The sequence below is a fragment of the Eubalaena glacialis genome, chromosome 3 (genome assembly GCF_028564815.1).
Source record: "Eubalaena glacialis isolate mEubGla1 chromosome 3, mEubGla1.1.hap2.+ XY, whole genome shotgun sequence".
Taxonomy (NCBI): domain Eukaryota; kingdom Metazoa; phylum Chordata; class Mammalia; order Artiodactyla; family Balaenidae; genus Eubalaena; species Eubalaena glacialis.
The window spans coordinates 90,392,887-90,419,140 of record NC_083718.1 but is presented as its reverse complement, the minus strand read 5'-3'; the positions used below and the strand labels follow the sequence as shown (position 1 = coordinate 90,419,140).

Sequence of the window (26,254 nt, the reverse complement as noted above, 5' to 3'; positions counted from 1 at the left end):
ATGTTGAGATAATGATGTGCGCAAGGAAAACTTATTTCTAAACAAAACACTCTCTTATTCAGATTTTAAGATATAATAAAATCTAATTCGGGATTAATTATATGAAAGAATCATATTCAGAAGTTCTGAAATGCTGAAATACATTTCGAGAAATAAAGTGTATTTTCTTCATTATATGTATATTTGGAAGTAATCAACAAGATGTTTCTGAATATATAAAAGTTTTGAAATATATTCAACTTATTACAATTAGAGGCAGGGATTTGCCTCTCAGAAATTTATATGCTAAAGGCTTCTAAACTGTACTTCTAAGAAATATCTTCCTTGTGTTATTTTTTATAATATTAATTATCCAGCAAACTTTCTTCATGGACAAAGCAAATGCAATGTTAAGCATAGCCCAGACTAAAGTGTTATAAATTATTAAAATTAGTGGAATCTAAAATAATGATATTTTCACTGTATCTGGCTATTGTAACTATATTCTTAAGAAAAGTTTTGATGGTTAAAACAGAATCAAATATGTAGTATACATTACATTTTTTTCCATTGGGTTAAAAGGACAAGGACGTACTCATATTAGTAGTTTTTGTCCTCACCGTCTCCCTCGTATTTTCTGTAAATACTGCTATGGATATCTTTCAAGCATTCATTTTTAAAAATTCAATTCCAAAAATTCAACATAGAAGATACAAAACACTCTGGGTTGTACAGATGCAGACATATAACTAGTATTTGAGAGAAAGCAACCACATATATCTCATGTTGATGTTAAAAAGCCGAAGAGACAGTCACTCCCCTTGCAGGAATCTCAGAATCTCACCCAGGGTTCAGAAAGAGGAAGAAATTGGGTAAAGTCCTCTTTCCTTTTCTTCCATTTTCTAAACCACAGCGTGGTGTCAGTTTTACATACTTTATACTTATTTTGCTTTCTGCTAAACTCCCTGGCTGACAAGCATTAACCTCCGTTGTTCCAAATGACCTGCTGGGCAGCGTTGTTGAAATGAACACAGATTATATCATCCCTCCAACAACTCCCTTAGTCTTGCCTTTACCGAGAATATTTTTCTGGAGAGTTCTCCCTTCCAATCAGTTTTCATCAATTTATTTAGTACTGACTCGTGTGGTTGCAACTCAGAGATTTGGGGCTGGTGTTTTGGGAACCCAATCTAATGAAGACATCAAATTAGATTATGTAATTGCTGGCTCTTAATTGCTCAGAGTCCTCTTACGCATCTATTACTTTTTTATTTTTATAAATCTAAAATTCAACTCCCAATTCCTTAAGACTCTTGAATTTTCAACAAATAAAGATTATTTCCGTATCTTCAGAATCTCATAACTGTATTATATTGTTCACATTTCAAAAAAAAAATGCTGAGCAAAATAACAGCGCAGAAATATCTTTATACTGTTAGTTTTAAAAATGTTTCCTCGGTTGCCAGGATATTCCATTTATTGTTATTTAAAATTTGTTAACTGAAATCTAAAACCTACTCCTATTACGAACAATTACCGACTTAAAACAGGTGGCAAACAAAGAAATTGACACTCTTAATGTGTTATGTATATTTGTAGGTGCTGTGGGAAAGCACAAAGCAAACAGAAGGTGCAAGAATTTTTGCAGGACTCACAGTCTACTTTTTGTCATTCAGATTCCCATGTGACATTTGAATTTTAAAAAGACAAGAGAAGATCTTTCTATACTAGTTTCAAATTTTCCAATTTTTCTTCTGCCAAGTCTTAACGTCCCTGAGTATTTTTTAAGGTACGAATCTCCTGTACACGTTGGAAAGAGCTTCATATAGATGGAAAACTATACCATCAACTATTTTCAAATAAGTAGAATTTTTCTGGGGACAATATACACCACCCTAGTAATATGCTAAATGCGGAATCTCTTTGAAAAACATAAAGCCCTCTATTACAAATTTAAGGTGGCATTATTATTTTTTTCTACAGTTACCCTGTCAAGAGTTCAATTCAAATAGGAAAGCCAGATCTGGGGGGGTCTTACAAAGGGGAAGTAGGTATTATTGGAACATGTTCACTTTTCTCTTTCTTCTTCCATGACTTGGTTTTGCCTCTCCCACTTAGAGGCATAAAGAAACAATTTACTTATAAATCCATTTCATACATACACACGCACACATACACATTACACATGTACATACAGAAGCATTTGGCTTTCCAAAAATATTTCAGCATGATTTGGAAAATAAGAAAAACATCTCTCATTTTGACTAAGGTTAAATAGCAAATGGACTTGAAACTGGCATTACTTTGCTAAAACTATTTTAAAATATTTTTTCAGATGAAAAATACAAATCTTTGGAAAACACACAGATTGATTTCCATAGGCAAATTAAACGAAAAATCTACACATGAAGAAATAAGCAGGTATATAATATAGGAGTAGAAGTAATGGAGCACTGCTGAAATATTTAGATTATTAGGAAGGTGCAGATGTAGCCCATTATTTTAATAGGTACTCCTATTGAATATCATGTAAAATATTTAAAATAGTTAGACCCTGACTTTGTGGGGTTTTCTCACCTTTTTATATTTACTTCTCCTGACTCTGTCTCTCCTTTGGTCCCCTAATTTGTTCCTAACATATAAATAGACTACCATAAAAACAACCTCAGTCACATGCCCTGGGATACTGTCACATTTCTGCATAGGAGAACTTATTTTTAATGGGTTTGTCTTTGAAAAACTGTAATTCCTCCAACAGCTCTTTGGATAGGCTTTTCCCTAAAAAGTTGAGGCAACAGTTAAATGTGCTAGGTAACACATCGTGGCAGGCTTACGGAGAGAGGAAGTGCCCCAGAGAACCTGGCTGCAGTTCACTCACTCCTTGCCGTCTTTAGAAAACCCACCATCGCCCTCCCAGTACCTTCTTCTCGTTTTCCTGTCGCTGTTGGTCCTTCAATTTAACCTGGAGAAGCTGAAATTTCAAGAGTTTCCCTATCAGTGGTAAGGTGAATTTCTCTCCGCTGTCCATAATTGCTTTTGCTGCCGTTAAAACCTATGAAGAAACACAATTATTAGGAAAGTGGCATTTTATAACCTTTGGCATGTCTGCCAGTGATGAAAAGATGAAATGGTATTTTGAGTTTTGTAATATTTGTCTTGCCGCAAAGGTGCCTCATTGCGGGCCAAAAAAATTAGGGAAAAATGCCCCAATGCCATAAAGAGAGGCATTTACCCTCTACTCTAAGTAGATTGGGTTGTCTGAAAATGAACTTTTTCCAATAAGTGCTTCCCATGATGGTGTTAGACTCAGACTCCCAAAGATGGGTGGAGGAAAGACAGGTGGAGCCCTGTGTTAGGATGACCGGTAGGTCAGTTTCATGCTACAGAAAGTCTGTTGTTTGGCACAGCCAGTAGTCCAAACTGTCAAACCCTGACTTCTTAGGACGCTATAAATTAAATAGGGTTTTATAAAAATGGAAATGGCTATGTTAGCAGTCTTTCATTTCTTGGTGACCAAATTCAAATGAAAGATAAAAGCTGTTTGACACAGAGGCGCCGTGCGAACGCTGCTCCCCCACCCCCTTGCAATTTAAGGTTGATCCTGTTGGTATGCAGCCTAATTGGGGTGAAATAAGGTTACTGAGTTTTCTTTGGGTGACGACAGCCACTAGGAACATACAGCTGTATTGTCCAGATGTGTGGCACTGACAGTCTGTTTTATAACTGCACTTTTTACAGCTTGTTTCCTCTAAATTTCACACAACTTCTCTAACATCTGGGCCCTTTTCCTTGGAGCCCTATAACCACTTTATTTACTGCAAAAAAATAAAAAATAAAATCATGTAAAATATACCATAAGAAGTTGTTATGTATTTCTCTTTCTTCATGTTGTCTCCCTAATAAAGTTCACCTCGGCCAGAAGCACTGTCACAAAAGTAATCTAGTCAAACTGTTTTTCGACTTTTGTTTTCAAGCAAGCATCAGATTTATTTATAGCCTCGGGATGAATTAGGTGTTACTAAAATGTCCTGACATGTTGCTTTTCTCCCCCCTTGGTGCAATTACTCCTCCGGGCGCATATGGTGTCAATTTCACAGCCTCAGTCTCAGATAACGATGGAGAGCACACTGCATCTCATCGGGCTGCGTCTTGTCTGAAGTTCATACCAGCCCTTGGTCAGGGCTTTCCTGACCAATCCGGTTCCTTATGACTTTTCACTTTGCCAAGGGAAATAGCTGAAAGAAAGGGAGATGGCTATTTTGCTTCTAACTGCAGATGGCCCTGTGGATTATCATATGCCAAAATGTAATCGGACCGCCTCGAGACCACATCGGGGTTTCCTGCATTGCAACGCAGGAGGGGAAAGCCAGGGAAAGGACTCCTTTAAAGCTGCCGTTTCCAAAAACCAAAGGAACAAACCAAGTGTCAGAAAGCTTTGCATGTGTCTAAGCAAACACCCTCCATGAAACAGAGCTCTTTGCTTTTTATGGCAGTTCTGCTCCTGCTAACATGATTTAGGGAAAGGGACATGATGGCTGTGATTTCTGGGAGCTGGAAAACATAAGGGTACACCTGTAGAATCTCACCACTTAATGATGACCAGACTCAAGAGAGAAGGGAATCCTAAGGGGACGGACAGTCACACATAAAATGAAAGCTGTCCGATTGGGTCCAGCCTCAAAGGGTAGGTGTATTTGGTTTGAAATGTTATTTTTCAATACCAGCTAAACAGTGTGCCGACTATCAGGCTTCTCTGTGACATCTGGTTCAAAATATACAGCTTTGAGTTTTGAAGCTCATAGCAGTCTAGTATGGGGCGTTTCCCTGTGATACAAATATAATGACAGCGTTGAAGGGAAGTCAACACTGGACTGGGTCTCTTTTCCTGATGACCTGTGAAAACAGGATATTTACCTATGTCTCGGGTGGTGTGGGTGAAGCCTGCCTGGCATCACGGTGATGGATGGGATGTCTCTGGAGTTGTTTTCTATCCCCATGTCCCTATTAGGCTACGAATGTTACCTCACTGTGTTAAAATGTACTCAAAGCACAACAAAATGTCCCAAGAGAAAGGTGTTTTGCGGGCCATAAATGTTATTTCTGGTCAATCAAAAACTGTCTGTAGAGAGCTGGGTTTAAAATAAAAATCTGGCACAGCCTCAAAATAAGAATGATACCCTACTGTGAAATGGGGAGATTAGGAACAGCTGGGCACCCGTGATCTCATGGACACAGAGCCAGTAAGAGCAGTGGCGGGGCGAGCCCGGAGGACGCTCCCTCCTCCCTGAGCAGCCCAGGGCGGCCCAGTAGGAGGCAGACTCAGTGCCGATGCCCACACTCCCAGAGAAGGGCACAGCACTGCACGTGGCACTGTGGCAATCGCAGAAACCGGCACGCTTGTCCTTCTCAGAGGAGGTTGCTCGGAGGAGGTTTGACTCCCACGCACGCCATTTTCTCTCTGTGCTTCTCCCAAAGGGAATGGTAATGTGAATCCTTGGGATAATTAATGTAAATGAAAGTCTCTGCTGAAAAACATCTTAGACTGAAATTTTTTAATGGAATGTGGGTCATCTCCAGGAGAGGCAGAAAAAGAAAAATGTTTATAAGTGAATTTCTACTGAAAAGTCTTTCTTCTCACAACCCATAGTTCACACTTCCAGCCAGTCAACAGCCAGTAGTTTGGTCTCAGATGAAAAACAAATCCTTAGAGGGCCTTTGTTTGAAGGATAAGTCTTGGAGGGAAGAAAAAAACATCTGCAGAAGACACAGATTTTAAGAGGTAGTGCAGCTTCTCACTTGACATTCCAGAAAGGCTTCCCTTCCCTTGCCTTACTCGTATTAACTGAGATAATAATCAAATCTTCAACCTTCCAGCATTGTAAGGGTTACTTGTCCAGTATCTAGTCCATGTGTGTGTGTCTCTGTGTGTGTCTGTGTGTGTCTATGTGTCTGTGTATCTGTGTGTCTGTGTGTCTGTGTATCTGTGTGTCTGTGTATTTGTACATCTCTGTGTGTCTGTGCATCTGTGTGTCTCTGTGTGTGTCTGTGTGTCTGTGTGCTGGGGAGGCAAGCCGACAAGGGCAGTAGGTCTTGGGAGGATGAGGGATACAAGAGAAAAAGGGAGCTGTGAGCTGATCAGGGTTGAGGAGTAATTAGACAAACCCCAAAGTTTCCAGAACTAGGCAGAAAAACAGCCCTAAGTGGGTTAAAACCTGGGTACTCAACAAGCCAAAATACCAAATAAATGAGCCTGGCATGAGTCAGAAACTTAAAAAATACATCTTATGGGCAAATGAGACTTATTAAATGGAGAAAAACTGTTCCCAGACGAGGCCTGTACATGTCTCCTAGACCTACTCAGGCCAGGCCTCGGGGCCTGCCAGGGCTGGGGGGACATCCAGGCCAAGCTACCCGAGGTGCTTAGTTCTGGGAAAGACTGGTGTAGGAGGAAATTTAGCATCCAAGAGTGCAGCTGAGGCAGGAAGACACAACTGTAAAGATCTTATTTTGAGGGTGGATGCCCTTTGTCTGTTAGGAAGTTTGTGATTCTGAGCACACTAAGAAATAAAAACATTTCTCTCTTTATCACTGACCTGATTCAAAGACTTATGTCATATTTACTATCTAATGATCTGATCCAACAAAAATACACCAAATGAACCAAATTCTTTCCTTGCCTGGGGATCAGGCCCACCCACAGACACTAATGCCCTCCCTTCCCCTCTTCCATCCTCGTCTCTGTGGATCCTCCCCACATTAGTAGTAAGCACGGCATCGGTTGGGACAAACACTTAGAACTGCTCCACAGATTCCCATGAAAACCAAATGTATGTGTGTGCACAAGTGCATGTATACATACAGACATATAAACACATATGCATACATATATGTATGTGTATACATGATACATAAATAGATAGATGATAGATAGATAGATAGTTAGATAGATAGATAGATAGGACTTCCATGAGGTCTGCAGGTCTGCTGCCTGGCTTCCCTGGTGTGCTTACAACGAGGCACAAGGAACAGCTTGAATTGTTGCTTAACTTGCTGCATGTTCAATCCAGGTGAGTTCTGAGGAAGGGTAAAGATCTTGGATCTGCATTTCTCTTGCCTGGAACAAATCAGGGAAAAGAGGTGGTGGAGGAGAGGGAAAGGTGTGGTTATGTGGGGCAGAGAAAGGAAGGATGATGGGAGAGGGATGGGATGAGGAAAGGCTTTTCCTCCAGGAACTCCAAATATAGTCACCATTTTTCCTAAAAGTCTTTTGGTTTCAGGGCCCTCCTTGAGGGTCCATGGTATTTGTTACAGTAGCTGTAACAATGCATAAGATATGATTTCACATTTAACCCATTATTCTTGGGTCAATGACTTAGGATTGGTTTGGATATATAAACACCTCAGCAAATAGGAGCAGAATCCATAAACTTGGCTCAGTCCAAACTAGCCTAGGGCTGAGCAAACAGGTTTTTGAAATGCAGATCTAATTCGCTTTGTTTCTTTCTTCGTTCGTTCGTTCATTCATTCATTCATTCATTTGGTACCACATTCTTTTGTTTCTCTCATTTCCTTAATATATGACCAAGTGCAATAGTTCCTCATCATGGTAAAAAGTGCAAGAAGTACCAGAAGGACGTACAATGAAAAGAAAATGCTTCCCCAATCTCCTGCATTCCATTAACCAATTCTTGTGTATCCTTTTGTAATTTCCTATGCATATATAGACATATACTTATATCTTTTTATATTTTAATACAAATAGTATCACACTTTCATATTGTCAAGTGGTTTGTGTTTTTACATCCAAAGTTATCTAGGACACCTCTGTATGAGAGAAGAGACCATTTATTACTCATAGCCCAAAGGTAGCTGTGTATGTGTTTATGTGTCTTCATGTATAAATAGTCTTTGCATAAATGTAATTATGAATGTTAATAGAATTCAGGCCAATCTCAAGGTAAAAATCAGTGTATAACATTATATTTGGGTTTCTTGAAATTATATTCTAAAACTAAGCATTAAAGTATGCCCAAATAAATATGTTTTTTAAAAAAAGTTATCTAGGACAGCTTTCTGTGCTGACACGTATTGTTTACACATGTATTTTTAAATTATTGGCATAACCTCCTATTGTATGGGCGTTTGGTCATTTATTTATAACCAGTTTCCTATTGATGGACATTTAGGTAATTTCAGGTTTTTTTCCTACTAAGTGCATGTGTATTTTAAATATTTATTGATACTTCCAAATTGACATTTGAAAAGTTAGCAGCATTTTTTTTATTTCCACCACCACTATACGAAAGGGTCTGTTTCCCCACCGCCCGCATTAACACTGGATATTCTCCAACTTCTCTTTGTCTATATCACTGCTGACAGATCTTCCTGTGATCATGGAAGTGTTCTTTACCTGTACCGTACAAAAGAGTAGCCACCAGCCACTCGTGGTTATTCAGCACTTGAATATTGCTAGTGTGACTGAGGAACTGAAGTTTTAATTTTATTTTTTAATGGATTAAATTAAAACGTAAATAGCCACATGTAACTAGTGGCTCCTGTTTTGGTCAGAACATGTCTGTGTGATAGTGAAAAGTGATTCAGTTTTATATATATATATATATATATATATATATATATATATTCAGTTATATATATATATAAAACTGAATCACTCTGCTGTACACCTGAAACTAACACAATACTGTAAATCAACTATACTTCAATATATAAAATAAAATAATGTTTGTTTAATCATCCCATCACTTTGTCCCTTAGATTTTATGCCAAAACTGAAAGGAAAGATATCCTATTTGGCACCATCCTTGGCAAAGTTTATTAATGTAGGAAATGCTTACATGCCTTATAAAATAGTAATGGTGCACTCAGATATTACACAGTGAAAGGTAATGGAAATCTGTGACTTCCAGGCTAAGACATTTTTTCCTGGTCATTTAAGAAATGTGCCCTTGTACAGGTTAGGATAAACAGGGCTGGTCCAAGGCAAAATTCAGGAAGATACAGAGCACCGTTTTGCTTTCTAAATCCCTCCTGCTGCTAAAATAGAAAAGATTTAACTTGGTAACTCACTTTGAATGAATTTTACTCATACCAGTGAGTAAGCTGTATTATAAAATTTTATCTCTTATTTATAGAATGAAAGGGACTAGCAACTGATGATAGAATTTCAAGCAATAAGTCACAGATGTGGCATTTGAGAATTTAGGACGGGAGGTAGCTATTCTCTCTAACCTGAAAGCTTGCAATGCCTAAGGCTGGCTCTGAAGATAAATATGGTTTCACCTTTGTGGCACTGGGAGACTGCAGTATAACAGCAGTATTGAGGCTCTGACTAGTTTCCAATGCATCCAACTCCAAGTTTCACTGCCTGAAGTTGCTCTTATACACCAGGGCTAGGTCATTCTGAGGAAGGGCTCTGAAGGGAAAATGGAAATACCCTTCAGATTACAGTCAGAGGAGAAGCATCAGAGAGGGTGAGTGGGTAGGTGGGGCAGAAAACCGGTGAGACAGCAGCTCTGTATTGTGAGGGAGGAGTAAAGGCAAAGGAAACTGCTCTGGGGGGTAAGACCTGGGACTTGTCTGTGTGTGATTGTGTCCAAGTGTGTGTGGATATGTGGTGTGTGACTGTGTGTGACCACGAGACTGTGCACAGACTCATGGGTCTGTGTGCATGCATGTGCCTGTGTGTGCATGTCTGCACAAGAGTATGTGTGTTTTGGTAGCTGCCTTTGGGGATGATTAAGATTATTAAAAGATACTCAGTTTCTCAAAACATTGGCAAAACTGAGATTGTAGATACTGAAGAATTAATAAAAAGAGAAGAATACTAACAGCTTTGATTGACACCTTAAAAGTAATACTGCTGTTTACCATGTTTAGCTAATTATTCTGCAGAACACAAGTGCTTATGTTTATCATTAAACACATGTCAGATTAAATATGTATAATCTATTCATCAAACTGTAACTATATATGCCATCTTCAAAGTTTGTTGCTTATGCATTCTGCTTTTGTCTTATATACGCTATATCTGCTTACAAAATGACAAAGTCAGAGGAAGTATTGCCCCAGTGTGTGTGTGTGTGTGTGTATGTACAAGTGTGTTTTTCATAAAATTTTCAATGTTTAGAGTGAAGGGCTGCTTTAGATGGGACTGATTCTGCATATTTGATGAAAAGGATGGATGAGCAGGTGATTTCAAGTGACTGAAAAGGGCCACTTATATGGAGATGCCCTCATCGGAAAAGATTCCTGTTGGGAATTTTAGGTCCTCTGGTACAAGGGATGATGAACCAGCTGCTGAAGCCATAACTACTCACGGGCAGCGTAAAGCAGAAGCACAGGCTGCGTCTGTATTCCAGTCTTCTCAAATACCACTGGTGGCCTTGGGAAAGTTACTCAACTCCTTTAAACTTCAGCTTTTTAAACTATAGCAGGGTTTCTCAACAGTGGCACTATTGACATTTTGAGCCAGCTAATTCTTTATTGCAGGAGGTTTTTGCATGCACTAGAGGATGCTTTTAGCACATCCCTGGCTACCCCGCTGTGACAACCAAAGGTGTCTCCAGACATTGCCAAATTTCCCTGGGGGACAAAACTGTCCCTGGTTGAGAACCACTGATGTACAGAAAGAGAATATGAAGAGTGCTGATCTCACAAGACTGTATCGAGCACCGCATGAAGAAACACATAAAAAGACTTAGCATGGAATGGTCTATGCACAGTAAACCCTCACTAAAGTGAGCTCTTACTGTTGTTATGCTTACATCCAGGGCAGGATTGGAATTCTTGAAGACCTTTCAGCTCAGGCTGGGGGAAAGACAAAAGTAATGGAGAGATGTGCATTTGGGCAGGCAGAAGGGGAAGCTTAATTTATTATCAGCTGGTGGTAACCTGGTTGCTTTCATTTAACCCTTTCTCTGCTCTGACAAGGACAGATCAAGATGCATTTAGGGAAAGCAGAGATAAAAAGAAAAGGTGTAAAACAGATTCCGTCATGGTGCAGTGTATTCTGGGAGGGGGAGAGGAGGAAGTCTGTTATTCTTTTTTTTTTTTTTTTAAGGAATTCCTTTATTTTTATTATTTTTATTATTTATTTATTTTTAGCTGTGTTGGGTCTTCGTTTCTGTGCAAGGGCTTTCTCTAGTTGCGGCAAGCGGGGGCCACCTCTTCATCGCGGTGCGCGGGCCTCTCACTATCGCGGCCTCTCTTGTTGCGGAGCACAGGCTCCAGACGCGCAGGCTCAGTAGTTGTGGCTCACGGGCCCAGTTGCTCCGCGGCACGTGGGATCTTCCCAGATCGAACCCATGTCCCCTGCATTGGCAGGCAGATTCTCAACCACTGCGCCACCAGGGAAGCCCTGTTATTCTTAATTTCTTCTAAAATGAGACAGAGTAATGATCTGAGTGTTCTGCAACTCCTCAGCATCCCTTCCTGTTCCCTCCACTCTCTTCCCTCCTTCATTCCTCCTGCATTTACTGGGTGCCAACTACATTGCAGTCATTGCATTGCTTGATCCTTTATGTGTCTAGTCTATCCAGTTCACATTCTTTAAGTAATGAATAATTTCCAATGAGGCATAATTGGAAAAACAGCTGGAAGGAGCAGGGTAGCAGTGAGAGAAGGCAATGGAGAGAGACAAGAGGAAAGAAAAAGAATAGGAATGACTGAAACATATTTTCTCACTTTGAGCAGAGGAAAAGAAAATAATCAAGCAATATGAAGCTGTCCCTACATCAATTTCAAGGTGACAGAAGATCTGGGTTCCATGTAGGTCATCCTGTCTGTCGAACGCAAATGGAACGTTATGAAAGGGCTCAGACCACAGCTTGGTGAGAAGTTCATAATGATGATAAATATCCATAGCAGGTGACTCCTGGATCATTTTCAGCTGTCCATAATTAAACTGGTATCCATCTCTCGACAATGTCAGGGCTGTGAAATAATTCCAGTCATTGGACCCCTTACATCTGGGCTGAAATGAAATAATATTTGGCAGTAACAAGGAGTCACTGAAACTAAATAAACAACCCCTTTCAAAACTATATAAAAGTCGGTAACATAATAACATTTGACAGGGATTAAGACCTCTTTGGGGCCGTAAGGAGGTTTCAGAAGCAGCAATAACAAATACATAGAAGGTAGAACAGATCTATGCTTTAACAGACATGTATAATTTGAAATGTGATGAATTTCCCAAGGGAGAGGTGCATTTTGAACATCTAGTATGCTCATGTCAAAAAGCACAGGACTTATCTTAGAAACGTTTGTTGGACTTACTCTTCCAAAGAAGGAAAAAGCAAAAGCTTTCCTTTTTTTTTTAATTTAAATTTATTTATTTTTTATTTATTTATTTTTGGCTGCATTGGGCCTTTGTTGCTGCGCACAGGCTTTCTCTAGTTGTGGCGAGCGGGGGCTACTCTTCGTTGCGGTGCACGGGCTTCTCATTGCCGTGGCTTCTCTTGTTGCGGAGCACGGGCTCTAGATGCGTGGGCTTCAGTACTTGTGGCGGACAGGCTCAGTAGTTGTGGCTTGTGGGCTCTAGAGCGCAGGCTCAGTAGTTGTGGCACACAGGCTTAGTTGCTCCATGGAATGTGGGATCTTCCCGGACGAGGGATTGAACCCATGTCCCCTGCACTGGCAGGCAGATTCTTAACCACTGCGCCAACAGGGAAGTCCCTAAACCTTTCCTTTTTTAAGTAGCATTTGGGTTTTTGTATACCCACAAAATAAAGGCACATGAAGCTGAATGTGATAATATGGGGAAGGATGATATAGAAAGTTCAGATATATATTAGCTTTAGGTGTATATTAGTAGCATATGATTCTATTATCATGGTAATCCTTTTTTTACTTTAGATCAAGCTCTTTTCCTCAGTCCCAAGATGCCCCCACCCCTCTGAAGTCACTCTTGGTTCTTTCAGCTTGTCATGAAAGCTACAACTGAACAACCTTATGACTTTTTTGAAACTTCCCTAAGGGAGTTGGCTCTCTTGTTTTGGAATTATTTGTGTGCAGGGTTTGTAATCTCTAGGAGCTTGGAAGGGCTGATCCTGATCTGATTCATCTGTCTCCAACCCCGCATAGAATCGATGCACATGTCATTCAATAAATTTAAAATGGCTTTTGGAGTTATTTCTTGTTTGACTTGAAGTTGGGTGTTTTCCAATATTCATAGCTACCATCACAAAGGTCTAGGAGTAGACTGCAAGTAGCAGTAGGTTCTCAGGCTAAATAAATAACACATAAGCGGCTACATAGCACACACTATGTGCCAGATAAGGACTGTTCCAACAGTGGCACTAAAATAATCTAAGGATTGCACTTTAGACAGTCTACCTCATTTAACTCTCACCTTCCCTCCGAGGTGGGGACTCATCACCCCATTTTATAGATAAAGAAACTGAGGCCTGGTGATCACAAGTAGGTAGTAGCTGTGGGATCTGAACTCAGGCCACCTAGTTCCAAGGTCCTACTCCTCATCACCATATTCGGTGGCCTCACAGAAGCCTTTTCACCCCTGAAATGGAGCTACCGGGCTCCCATCTAGTATCCCAGCCCCTCCCCAGTCTCTATACCCAGTCCCCATCTTAGCTGGAGGGATGTAGAGCTTTTTAGCTTTTTAGCCTTTTTTTTTTATGTTTAAATACTCTTGACTCTCTTACTAGTTTTGTCTTTACCTGGTGCCTCCACTCTAGAGAGCTGTGCTTCTTTTTTTTCCTGAGACCTAGTGGGGATCTGAGACCCCTCAGATCCTAAAATAGCTCTGAAAGGTGGCAGAATGTGCCACTTTGGCATAAGGATTATTCTGAACCAAGGGCACTTGAAAAACGGCAGATGCAAGAAGGGCATTCTAATCTCCCTTTTTCTTCACGAAAACAGGAGATAAAAGCTTCCATGTGAAAGATGCCCTCCCTGTACCAGAAGGAAATTAACATCATCGTCACTGAGGACCAGAAGTTGACACAGAGAATTCTATACACGAAGACCTTGCTAAAATAATTCTTAACTTCTTTTAGCCTCCTCACATAGTTTACCTACTTTTCCACACTGCCTCTCTCTGTTCAACCCAATATAAAGGCCCATAGTTCTTGCCATTTCTTTGGGAGTGGGGCTTCATTTCCTTATGAGGGCTCCTGTGTCAGGTAAAACGTATGCAAATTTGCATGCTTTTCTCCTGTCCATCTGTCCAACGTCAATTTAATTCTAGGACCCTGCTGAGAAGAAGCCTAAAAGGGTAAAGGTAAAAAGTTACCTCCCCTGTACTTCATCTGGCTCTCGTCCCCTGGCCTGAACTCATGTCTTAGAAACTCAGGCTGGCATCCACCTTCCTTTCCTACTCGTCTTCTCCTTCGATCCTAGACCATTCCCCTAAAATCCTGCCTCAGTCTGAGTCCAATGACTGATACCCTGCTAGTCACTGACTGGCCTAGATATCTGAGTATGGCTGGTCCCCGAACTTCCTGCACCCCAACACCAGACCTCTAAGTGAGACATTTGCCATTTAGTTAGATTCTACGTTCCACTTCCTAGACTGGAAGTTGCTGGGTGCCCCACCCACACCTTCCTTCCTTTCTGGGAGAATCTGACTCTTTTTAGGCGTTCACCCCTCTCCCAATTGGCTTGTGTGCCTCTGGGGACTTGCAGCTCCAGGGGTGGACCCCTTTGCACTAGAAATAATCCTTACCTCCCTGGTCCAGGATTGGTTCCGGATGAGCTTGTGACCTAGTTCAGGCCCGTGGGATGTGAGGAGTGGTCTCCTGGGGTTGCCGGATCCCATTTCCTCAGTCCTGACGCTTTCGGAAGAGGCTGCAGCCATCCCACCTCCATAGGAAGCTGGAGCCGCCACACAGATGGAGGAAGGGTCGTTCCTCACAGATGCAGGAAGTGGGGCTGTAGCCTGCGGGCTAAGCTGACCCCAGAACCTGTCTAGACTTCTAGTTACACAAGCCAGTACACTCCCTTTTGTTTAAGCCAGTTTTAATTTTTTTCTTGTGAATTTAGAAGTAAGGTGACCAAGCTGGTACCGATATGGTGAGATTCATGCCTTCAAACTAATAGGGACTTCTTTTAAAAACCAGTGATTATGTGTCTTTCAGGTCAGCAGCATCAGCGTCACCTGGGAACTTGTTAGTTATGCGAATTCTTGGGCTCGGCCCAGACCTGCTGCATCTGAGGCTCTGGGGGTGGGCCCAGCAGTCTGTGGTTTAACAAGCCCTCAGGTGATCCTGATGTACTCGAGGTTTGAGAGCCACTGCTTTCTGGTTTCTTTGGTGGCCTTTCATACTAACGTATTTAACTCACATAGTATCAGCACCCCTGCGTCCCTTGTTCTTAGTAATGTGCATCTATATTGCTTAATTTTTTATATCTATCTTTCTAAAATATAGAGTCACCAAGCTGCTCATTTCAGAGGACAGCCTGGAGTGGGATTTCTGCTAATGTCCTGCTGGGCAAAGAATGTATTCAGTGTGTCAACTCTCTCCTCTTTCCCCCTCAAAACTCTACTCCTTCACAATTATAAAAAAGCTGTAGTGTTTCTCTAGCTTGGTTGTGGACAGTATTCTTCAAGGCTATTGCTGCCTCCTAACTTTCAATCGATTCCAAACCTGTCCCATAAAGAGGCTTGCTTTTTAAGTTTCCCGTGTCCTCTCCTAATCTCTTGGACTCATAGAGGAAGCATACAGGGTACTGATGTCTCCTGGCTGGCTACTGGGAGAGCCCTTTGTGCGCAGACGGATGCTGCCTAGTTTCCCATAAGTGTTTCTCTGTGTGCCCTGTGGACCACCTGCCCATAATCCCTGGGACCCTAGTTAAAGATACAGATTACCAGGGATCTACCCCCAGAACCACCAAATCAATCTCTGGAGGTGAGGTTCTAGGAGCATAAAGTTTCAACAAGCATTCTAGAAATTCTTAAATACCCTTGAGTTTAAGAACTGGGGCAAAGGTCATTTACATATTGACCCTAGGATGACTAACCGAGGGTTTTCCCAGGGCTTGGTACTTTCAGTGGTAAAACTGAAAGTCCCTGGCACCCAGGACAGTTGGTCACCCTAAGATAATAAGTTCTCAAGGCGAACCATTTTGAGACTGTCAGAGCTAAGGTGATAGTGTCATTAGTCTGACTTTATCCCTTGCTTTGCTTTCCCCAGTCTTTCCAGCCCATAGAAGAGGGGTGTATTCTGGAAACTGAGAGTGACTGAAAGCACTCGATGGGTGTGGGGGGCCAAGAGTGGCAGGTGAGGGGATGGGGAGGGGAGAGAATTAGGGGAAACTTGACATTGAAGAGGTAAGCAGGGGTGAGGCCACCAGCTGCTCAAATAACATACTAAAGGAATTTGGATTTTATCTTGAAAGTGATAAGGAGACACAGAGTTTTAAGCAGGTAAGAGACACGATCAGATGTACAGAGGTCTCCTTCTGAGTCCTGGCATTTCATTTATCTTCAGTGACTGTTCTTATGCAGCAAAAAACCCCAGGCTTTCTTAGATGTCTTGGTAACGCATGGCAAACCTCAAAACCCTTGAATGTGTATTTCAGGGCTTACACTCTGTACCCTCCGCCTCCAGCTTTGTTTGACTGTCATTTGCTCCTAGCGCTAGAGGCATGTATGTTGATCAGAGGTATTCTGATTTGCTCAGAGGCTATAGACAAAGAAGTGGGCAGGCAGGCAGTACCATCTGCCTTGAAGAGCAGGGGAATGAGCAAAGCATGAACATTCTCTGGCCCTTCTCAGATCACTGTTACTTTGGCAGAACTCAACAGATTGGAGAATGTAAATATCCTAAAGGCAAGGGCCTTCAATGGTACTTCTGTTTCTCCAGCTCTGGGAACAGTGCCTGGCACAAGTGCTCAAAAGTGAAAGAATGGATGGATGCATGAACACTGGGCAATGGAGAATGGGAGGAGGAGAATAAGTGGGGCCATTGTCCTGTTCTGGGTGGTGGCGAGGGGGAGCCAGAGTACAGATGGAGAGTTCACCTTTGGGGAGGATGGCCCCTCTCCCGGCCCCGTGAGCAGCACGTGGACACAGGTGTGGCTGCGTCTCTGCAAGTGCAGGCTTGGGAGTGCCGGGATGCTTGTTGAGAAGGTGTGTTCCTGGGCTTTCCTGAAGACACCCCCGATCCCCATCACTGTGGCTGGGATCTCGCATAGGCATTTTTAAATGAGCTCTGCAGGTGATTTTGAAGCTTGCCACTTTGAGGACCACTGACACAAAGAGGCAAGAAGAGGTTTAGCAGTTGGAAGGGCTCACACCAAAGGCCTTCCTGCAACAACCCTTCCCAGATTCCCCTGTCTGAGACAATTCTCCCTGGTCCCGCTCCCCGGCCCTTGTTCATATTTCCATCCAGTCCCCTCCTGCAGGTGTGCCTGTATTAGCAGCCTTGCATGTGTGTCCTTTACCTGCAGGGCACCTTGAGCTTGGTAGGGCCCCCACTGATGGCTTCTTCCTTTTTGTAACCCTCACAGCATCTAAAATCTGCTTTGAAATCAAAGCAAATATTCCTCATTCTGAATTTAGACAACAGCGGGTCCCCTCCCATTATCACAAGAAATCCGAAAACAAACTTACATAATCATTTCACTTTCATGAATTCCGTAATCACAAAACACAGCCAATAAAAATATGATTATGGGGCTTCCCTGGTGGCACAGTGGTTGAGAATCTGCCTGCCAATGCAGGGGACACGGGTTCGAGCCCTGGTCTGGGAAGATCCCACATGCCGCGGAGCAACTAGGCCCGTGAGCCACAATTGCTGAGCCTGCGCGTCTGGAGCCTGTGCTCTGCAGCAAGAGAGGCCGCGATAGTGAGAGGCCCGCACAACGCGATGAAGAGTGGCCCCCACTTGCCGCAACTGGAGAGGGCCCTCGCGCAGAAACGAAGACCCAACACAGCCATAAATAAATAAATAAATAAATAAATAAAATTTTAAAAAAATATATGATTAAATGTTTAACCCTACAATTTTTGCTTATCAAATTGACTAAGATAAAAAATACAATGTTGAAGAGGGTGTGGTTAAATTGGAACTGTTAGAAGGAATGTAAATTGGCACAAATTATCTCGAATGCATTTTGACAATGTATGTCAAGAGCTTTACAAAGATGTATATACTTTGACTCAGTAATTACACTTCTTGAAATTTTTCATAAGGAAACAATCAGGGTCCTCACTATTGGTAAACAGTCTAAATTTAGCAAAAGAGGGAGTGGTTAAATGAATTATTGAATAGAGACATGCTTTCTATTATATAGACACTGTATATGGATTTAGAAAAAGGCTAATGTCATAATATATGTAAAGGATATGATAGAAAGTATATATAGTTCCTATTTTTTAAAAAGAAGCATGCATCTCTGAATGGTGGAATAGTCTACAGATACTTAAGCGCCTACTACTATATGGGCTATGCTCTTTCTACATTTCCCAAATTTTCTACAATTAACATGTACTGTATTGCTTTTTTAATAAAACAGCTAATAAATGAAATATACAATGTAAATGCTATACAGCAATGGACTGTTTTTAATAGTGCCACCCTTCCATCCTCCTGCAGAATTTTTCCTGCACGTTGATTCTAATATCTTCACCTCTCATATTACTTTCCAGCTCAGAATTCCTCAATGGATCCCATACCGAAAGGATAAAGTGTTCACTCCTTAGCAGGGCACACCAAGCCCTTTATGACCTAGTCTTGACACACTTGTCTGGCCTCGTTCCTAGCTGCTCCTTCCACTTTCCCTCCTATCCTTCAGGGATGCCCACTATTTGGAATTTCTTGGTTATGCCGTGCTGTCTATGTCTGCCTGATTTTGCCTGGGCTGATTCCTCTGCCTAGAATTCCCCCTCCTCCTTCCTTACTTCATAAATTCCCCATTCAGCTTTCTAGCCATTTTCCTAAAACCTTTGCCTCAAAACTTTAGAAAGATTTAGGCATTGTTCTGTGCATTCAATGTACCCTTAACAACTTTGTTGTTATCATATGGTAATAAACTGCTCATTTCCATATCTGTCTTTTAGGTTGAAGGCTGGAATTAACTTTATGATGGGCACATGGTAAACAACCAATACAATACATGCTGAATGAAAGAATCAGCAAACAAATCACAAAGCCCTTCACAAACATCGTCCAGGTTGTCCCTTGTAAAAGGGTACCCTGTGACGGCCCGTGTGGCTGACATCCAGCCAGCCCTCCTCTTGCGAAGCCAGTGTGCTCAGAGGCTGGGAAAACACTTGGCACTAGCTCACTAATTGAGAAAGTGACTGGTGTCAGGGGAAGTGCCTGATGTGCCAGAGACTCATTCCACAGACCCATTGCACAAACATTTATTGCGTCCAGCCAAAGTGCAAAAATCAGTGGATTCGGTCTCCAAATGCACCCCTGGGCATGAGCAAGACTATCCACCAAGAGGGGGGAAAATATTAGAACCCCTGATTGCATTTGCCTTTATTTTGTCCTTTTTAATTCTTAATTTTGAGGATGTTCCATGATATTTGTAATATGTTCATATACACACACACAATGTACAGGGAACAAATGCTTAATTTTTTTTTTTGAACTGATGGGATATGTGATCAAAATAACTTGGGATTGCTAGCCTAGAGCGCTGGGGTTTTAGTGATGAATAACACATGTCCTCTAATGCTCATGCCATTCACTACAAAGTAGGGGGAGGCAGATACAAACAAATAACCACAATATAACACAGCAAGATGAACTTTGCCTGCGGGAATCCAAGAAGATTTCACAAAAGAGACGGCATTTGAACAGGGTTATTTGGCTGCTAAATGGGAGCATATAAGTCTAAATTTTACATAATTCTATTTAACTCGGTGCACTTTGCACTTACTGAGGAAGGAGTATAAAGTGAATGAAGTGCAAAATGGCTAAAAAGGGATGAGCTAGAGCTGCTACAAAACTGTGGCTTCATTACATAAAGGGATGGAGATGTGTGGGTGTTTGCTTACGGTGCAAGGTAGACGTGATTTGATACAGAAATGCTAGATTTACAGTCACTTCATCATTCTTGATCAAGTTCTACCCCAACCTTTTATCTCCTCAAAAAAACCCCAGGTCTCAAGGGCTCTAGAGAAAATCCGAAGTTAATATCTGCCAACTCGTATTTGTATTTTCCCTATCTAATTTGGTTTATTTATTTTACAACTTTGTGCAGAGGGGTCAGGTGTTCTAAGTGGGGAATGTCTTTAGCCCTGGGAATGATGTGAATGACTGATAAAGTCTAATCCAAAGTCTGAGGCCAAATGTGAGCCTGCAGAAGCCTGTGTTTTGCACAGTTCTTTTAGAAACTTTAAGACCAGGGGAAACACTTCCTCGGTAACAGCACTAGAGAAAACTCCCAGAGAGTTTGCTCCTTTGTTTAGGTGAATTACTAAGCAGGTTAAACTTAACTGTCAGCTCCTTGACTGTAGGGACTGTGTCTCAAAGAGCTTGAAGTAACAGGGTGAAGCCTGAATTTGGAGCCTACGTTCCAACATGGGGCTCTGACATTATCAGCTGCGGGCGCAAGGCAAGTCACTTAACCTCTTCGAGACTCTTTGCTCGTTTGCTACATGAGAATAATAAGATGTAAGTCAGCTTCACAAGGTTGTTGGGATCAAATCTACATTGTGTGTGAAAAGTATTTTATACTCTAAAAGGCATCTTCCAAATGTGAGTTGTTGTTATTATTCTTGTTAATAAAGTCCCAGCAAAAAGCATTGCCTGTTTGAGAAAATGTCACATTCCATAAAATACTGATTCAAAAAAGACTGACTGAGTGAATGAATGTGGAAGAGGTTTAGTTTCAAGAAACTCACTCAATGGTGATGCAGAAATTGCTTCTGGGGACTCGCATTGTTACCCCACGCCTTGGATCTTGCTAACTCCTTCCCCTACTCTCCCTGTCCAAATGAACATTCCCTCCAAGGTCCAGCTTTTATTTCTGATAAATAAACGCATGCTGATAGGGTAACGGTATAATGAGTTAGCATTCTGAAAATGCCGTTTCATTTCATCTGAACCAGGGTTTTACCGACCCTGCGCCTGAACCCAGGCCTTGTGGGGGCTATTTTTGGACAGGCAGAACTTCCAGCACCTCTTAAATCATATCTCACGGCAACTGCCCTCTCCACCTACACACAGGGTGGGCCTGCATACATAAAACAGGACACTAAAACCTCTTTCTCTCATCTGATGACTAATCTTTGTCTCTGCTTTCAGAAAGGGAAAGCACCATACGTAGACTTTACCAATCCATTTTCCTTTGCTTGCTCCAAAAAGAGGAGAAAGAGTATGTATGTATGTGTGTGTGTGTGTGTGTGTGTGTGTGTTCCTCCAATGACTGAGGAATCCTGAAATGAACCTCTATAAGAAACCCCTGACAATGTTCTGTGGATGGTTTTGCACATGGAATTGAAACAAGTTGGCAGGAAGAAGAATTCTTTCTGCATAATTCAAAGCAGACATTTTACTAGGGGAAAAGCAAATCAGAAATTTGCTGTCAGTCCTTGAAATTTTATTAGTTACAAAAAGTAATATATTAGCCCCTTGCATTAAATCCAGATAGGATCTACCCTTCCCTCCCCCCCAATGATATTCCTAAAATGAATCTTTGAGAATGTACTACAAGACTAGCTCCTCATAAATTCGTAGGCCTCAGCAGTGGTGGCCTGTGACTCTGTTACATGTTATTAGCTTCTCCTCTGCTTCTCTGCAGCTCCAGCGATAAAGGATAATATTATAAGACTTGAGAATAACTGAACTAATTACATGTTCCTTCCGATGAAGAGGATAATCTAATTAAATATTTCCCAATGAGTGAGTGAGCCCAGGGTGAGTTTATCTTTTTCATATCAATTCTTGATCAAGGCTAACATGGATAATCATAAACTTGTCCGTTTGGGAATGTTTGACGTAGTACAGGGTAATCTGCAGGGCATCCTGTTGGCCTTGCCAACGATCAGCACTCCATAGATTTCAAATGGTTATGAGCACTGTTAATCCAAATAAGTATGCAGCCGAAAGATGCAATTTTAAAGGAAGGGGTTTATTGAACAATTTCACTTTTTCTGGGTAAGAATTTTTGTAGGACTGGTTTTCTATTTTTCAAACCTCTAAACTTGCAATGATATATTTTAATATATTTTGGAAGCAATATAGAGATCATATCTTAGTTAACTTACATTATCAGGCTACTTAATTGTGTTTGAGGGGTTTTTTGGCCAGTCAAGTTTGTGAAATAGAAGAATGGATGGACTTCAATACATAAATATCTATCTGAAATTCACTTATTCAAATTAATATTCTGTGAATTAATATGCACAGTAGCTTTTCAGTAAATATAAATGAATTTCTATCTAATAGTCAATTCTCTCACCTTTAGTTTGGTATTTCTTCTTCCTTTCCTTGCTACCAAAGGTGGAGGAATGAGTTAGAATTTCAGAAATAGAGGTCACACTAAAAATATGTAGAAGCATGAAAATTGTTACCATACTTCAATGCCAGCTACACATTCTCTCCCTCTCAGGAAGCAAGGCCATCTATATCTTTGTTGCATCTCTGACTGTTTTGGTGACCGCTCTGCCCCTCCCTCTCTCCTCTTTCCAACATACCCTGTCTGGGGACCATTACCCTTTTGGCTGAAAGTTGTGAACAATAAGTGAGGTCAGCCACAGGGCTCAATGAAGAACAGACTCAATTATAACCAAGGATTAAATCTATAACTTTTACATCAGACTTGCTACAAAGTATTAAAATGTCATGAAATAGCAGGAAACAAACATATTATTTACAACATGATGGACTACCAGCTCTTGAGGGCAGAGACCAGGTCTAACTGAATCTTGTGCCTGCTCTCCAGCCTGTAATAGAAACTCTGTAAACGTCTGCTGAGTGAGGACTGAACTAGGATGAGTGTCTACAATACCCTTTACTCCAGGGAGATGCAAAAGGAAGATAACACAAAATAGGTTTAGAGGACTCTAAGGTATTGGTTTTTCAAACTTTTTCGGACCTATATTTACAGCAAAAACTGTTTACATCACAAACCACACACATACACACACAGTTGCCACCAACTAAATATCTGTGTAAACCACTGGGTTGTAACCCACAATTAGAAAACCACCATATGGGATATGGAACCAAAAAAAGAGAAAAAAGAAGGGACCAAAACTGCTAGTACCCAGGAAATATTACTGAACTATCATTGTTGAAATGGTCCAATGCATCCTGCTTGTGGTCTTTACCAGTAACTCTCACTAGCCCTTCATTAATAAATTAGTTTTTTCAGACAGCAAACACCTCTTCAATACTTATTATGTACCAGCACCACACCAGGCACGTAAAGATACAAAAAATGAAAAAGACTAAAAAAATCTGAGTTCCGGGCTTCCCTGGTGGCGCAGTGGTTGAGAATCTGCCTGCCAATGCGGGGGACACGGGTTCGAGCCCTGGTCTGGGAAGATCCCACGTGCCGCGGAGCAACTAAGCCCGTGAGCCACAATTACTGAGCCTGTGCGTCTGGAGCCTGTGCTCCGCGACAAGAGAGGCCGCGATAGTGAGAGGCCCGCGCACCGCGATGAAGAGTGGCCCCCACTTGCCGCAACTAGAGAAAGCCCTCGCACGGAAACGAAGACCCAACACAGCCATAAATAAATAAATAAAATTAAAAAAAAAAATCTGACTTCCTTTTTTGACATCTCTCCTCTTAGAATATCTCCCAGACATATCAAATTTAACCCAGGCCAAACTGTACTTCCACATTTCCCCCAAATTTAATCTTCTTCAGTTTTTTCTATTGGAAGATATTTTTACTCAGTTTCTCAAGTCAGAACTTTGGAATCACTCCTGAAACTCACTTCTTCTCCCTCACCCCTCACATCTCACAGTGGCATCATTATGCTGATTCTTCCTCCTTAATATACTCTGAATCTGCCTGCTCTCTCCATCTCCACCTGGGTACCCCAATGACCTCCTAACTGGTCTCCTCACTTCCATGTTTATCTCATGACCCCATCCCAATTTATATTTCACTCTGAAGTAGGAAAATATTCTGAAAAAGAACTCAGATTGTGTCACTTTCCCCTTTAAAAGCCTTGATGGCTTCCTATTTCCCAGGAAGTAAAAATGCAAACTCTTTCTTAACAAGGACATACTAGTTACTGCAGATCTGGCCTCTGTCCTCTGTCTCACACTCTCTCCCTAATTAAATTCTAGGCACACTGGCCTTTTTCATTCCTCTGAGAGGTTGACATCTTTCCCTCCCGCCTCAGACTCTTTGCACGTGCTGTTCCCTCTGCCTGAATATTTTCCCCACTCTTCTCACTTGGCCTTTTTTTCATCTTTCAGTTTATCTCCAAACACTCAGTTTAAAGTATTTTCCCATGTAATTCCTTCTGATTTAAAGCAATTATCACAATTTTAACTGTGTATATATTTGTTTGCTTCTCTGATTTTTGCTTAATGTCTGCCTACCTTCCCCATTCAAATATAAGCTCTGTGAGGGCAGGAAATTATATCTGTTTTATACACTAAGATAAACTCAACCATAGATTTGGTACATGATAGACATTCAAATATTTGTGCAATGCATGAAAGTGAAGCATTTCTTAAACCTTAGTTATTGTCACTTGATCATTTAGCCAAAGTCGTGTATCTGTGCATCGATGACTGAATAGATAAACAAAATGTCGTAGATACATACAATGGAGTATTACTCAGCCTTGAAAAAGAAGGAAATTCTGACATATGCTACAATGTGGATAAACCTTGAAGACATTATGCTTAGTGAAATAAGCTAGTCACTAGAGGACAAATACTGTACGATTCCACCTATATGAGGTACCTAGAGTTGTTTAATTGTTAGAAACAGAAGGTAGAATGATTGTCAGGGCTGGGGGCAGGGAATGAGGAGTTGTTTACCGAATACAGAGTTTTAGTTTTGTAAGATAAAAAAAGTTGGGAAGCTTTGCTGCACAACAATGTGAATATATTTAACACTATGGAACTGTACACTTAGAGATAGTTAAGACTGTAAATTTTATGTATTTTTTTACCACAATAAAAAATTAAAAATAAAAAACCCTGCTCATAGATGTTTCTTTCCTGCTTCTTAAAATACAAAACTGTAACAATCACTGAGACTGAGAATAGAAATTTAAAAAATAACATTAATTATAATAGCTAAACCTTATTGGACACTTACTCTAGGTCAAGAACTATGCTAAGTATTTTATATTTACTGTTTCATTTAATCATCATTACAGCTTTATGAAGTAGATAGTATTATCAACGCTGAGTTTACAAAGAACTGAAGTACAGCAGAGTTATGTAACTTGTCCAAGATTACATAGCTAGTAAGTAGTAGAATCAGCATATAGCCCAGGCAGTCTGGTTTGGATCAGTGCATCTAACTCCTGGGTCTAGGTCTCATCAAACTAGCAGAAGGCACTCTGAAAGACTCAGTCACCTTAACCGTATAAATCTTAACTCTAAGAATTAAAAATTCCTGTTGATCCAAACATTTGAGCAGAAGCCACTCATGAACATGGCTCAAAAATAACTAAAATTGTTTGACACCTTCATTATCTGCTGATATACCTTCACTATTTTCGCCTGAGTAGTAGGAAAAGTAATAACCATATCACAGAACTACTGAGAGATTTCCAGCTTAATTCTAATTACTAACAGTAGCTTGTATTCAAGAAATGTGAAACTACAACCACCACTTGTAGAATCTAAACTATTCTTAATTTTTGTGTAAAGACAAGGAGAAGGAACAAAGGCTTCCAAATCAACCAGTTACTTAAACTTCCTGACCTTCACTTTCATCATTTGTTAATTATCTCCTGGCAAGTTGTTGAGAAGATTAGGTTAGCTAATATATACGAGGCACCCAGCACACAAAACTTGGAATAAACTAAGTGTTCAATGAATGGTAACTATTATTACCATATATAAAGGGGGGTTAGTCACAGTCGTAGATACAGGAAGAGGATGAGATTGTCTTCATGATTCTTTCTCCAGTATCCTTCCAATCATGGTGGGAGTGTAGTGTAACATGTTGGAGAGGCTCCAAACCCGACCCAGTTAAGACAGTGCTGGCCACTCTTCACTAGCTGAACCTTGCTTTATTCTTGTGGCTGCTCCTCCACTGATATCTGTGTGTCCTGGAATTCTTGACTAGATTCCTGCCTTGCCCAGCGGTTCTCCCACTGGTCAAAGGTCCTAGCCAGCACCCCAATCCTTGCACG

General features: G+C 41.1%; 1 protein-coding gene across 1 annotated transcript in view; it reads right to left on the bottom strand.

Annotated features, from left to right (window-relative positions):
• SPAG17 (sperm associated antigen 17) overlaps positions 1-26,254 on the bottom strand; it is a 225,414-nt gene that overhangs the window by 166,580 nt on the left and 32,580 nt on the right. Inside the window, exon 4 of the mRNA XM_061186106.1 lies at positions 2,900-3,031. Within this exon, the coding sequence (XP_061042089.1) occupies positions 2,900-3,031 (132 nt within the window). The remainder of the gene's footprint in view (positions 1-2,899; positions 3,032-26,254) is intronic.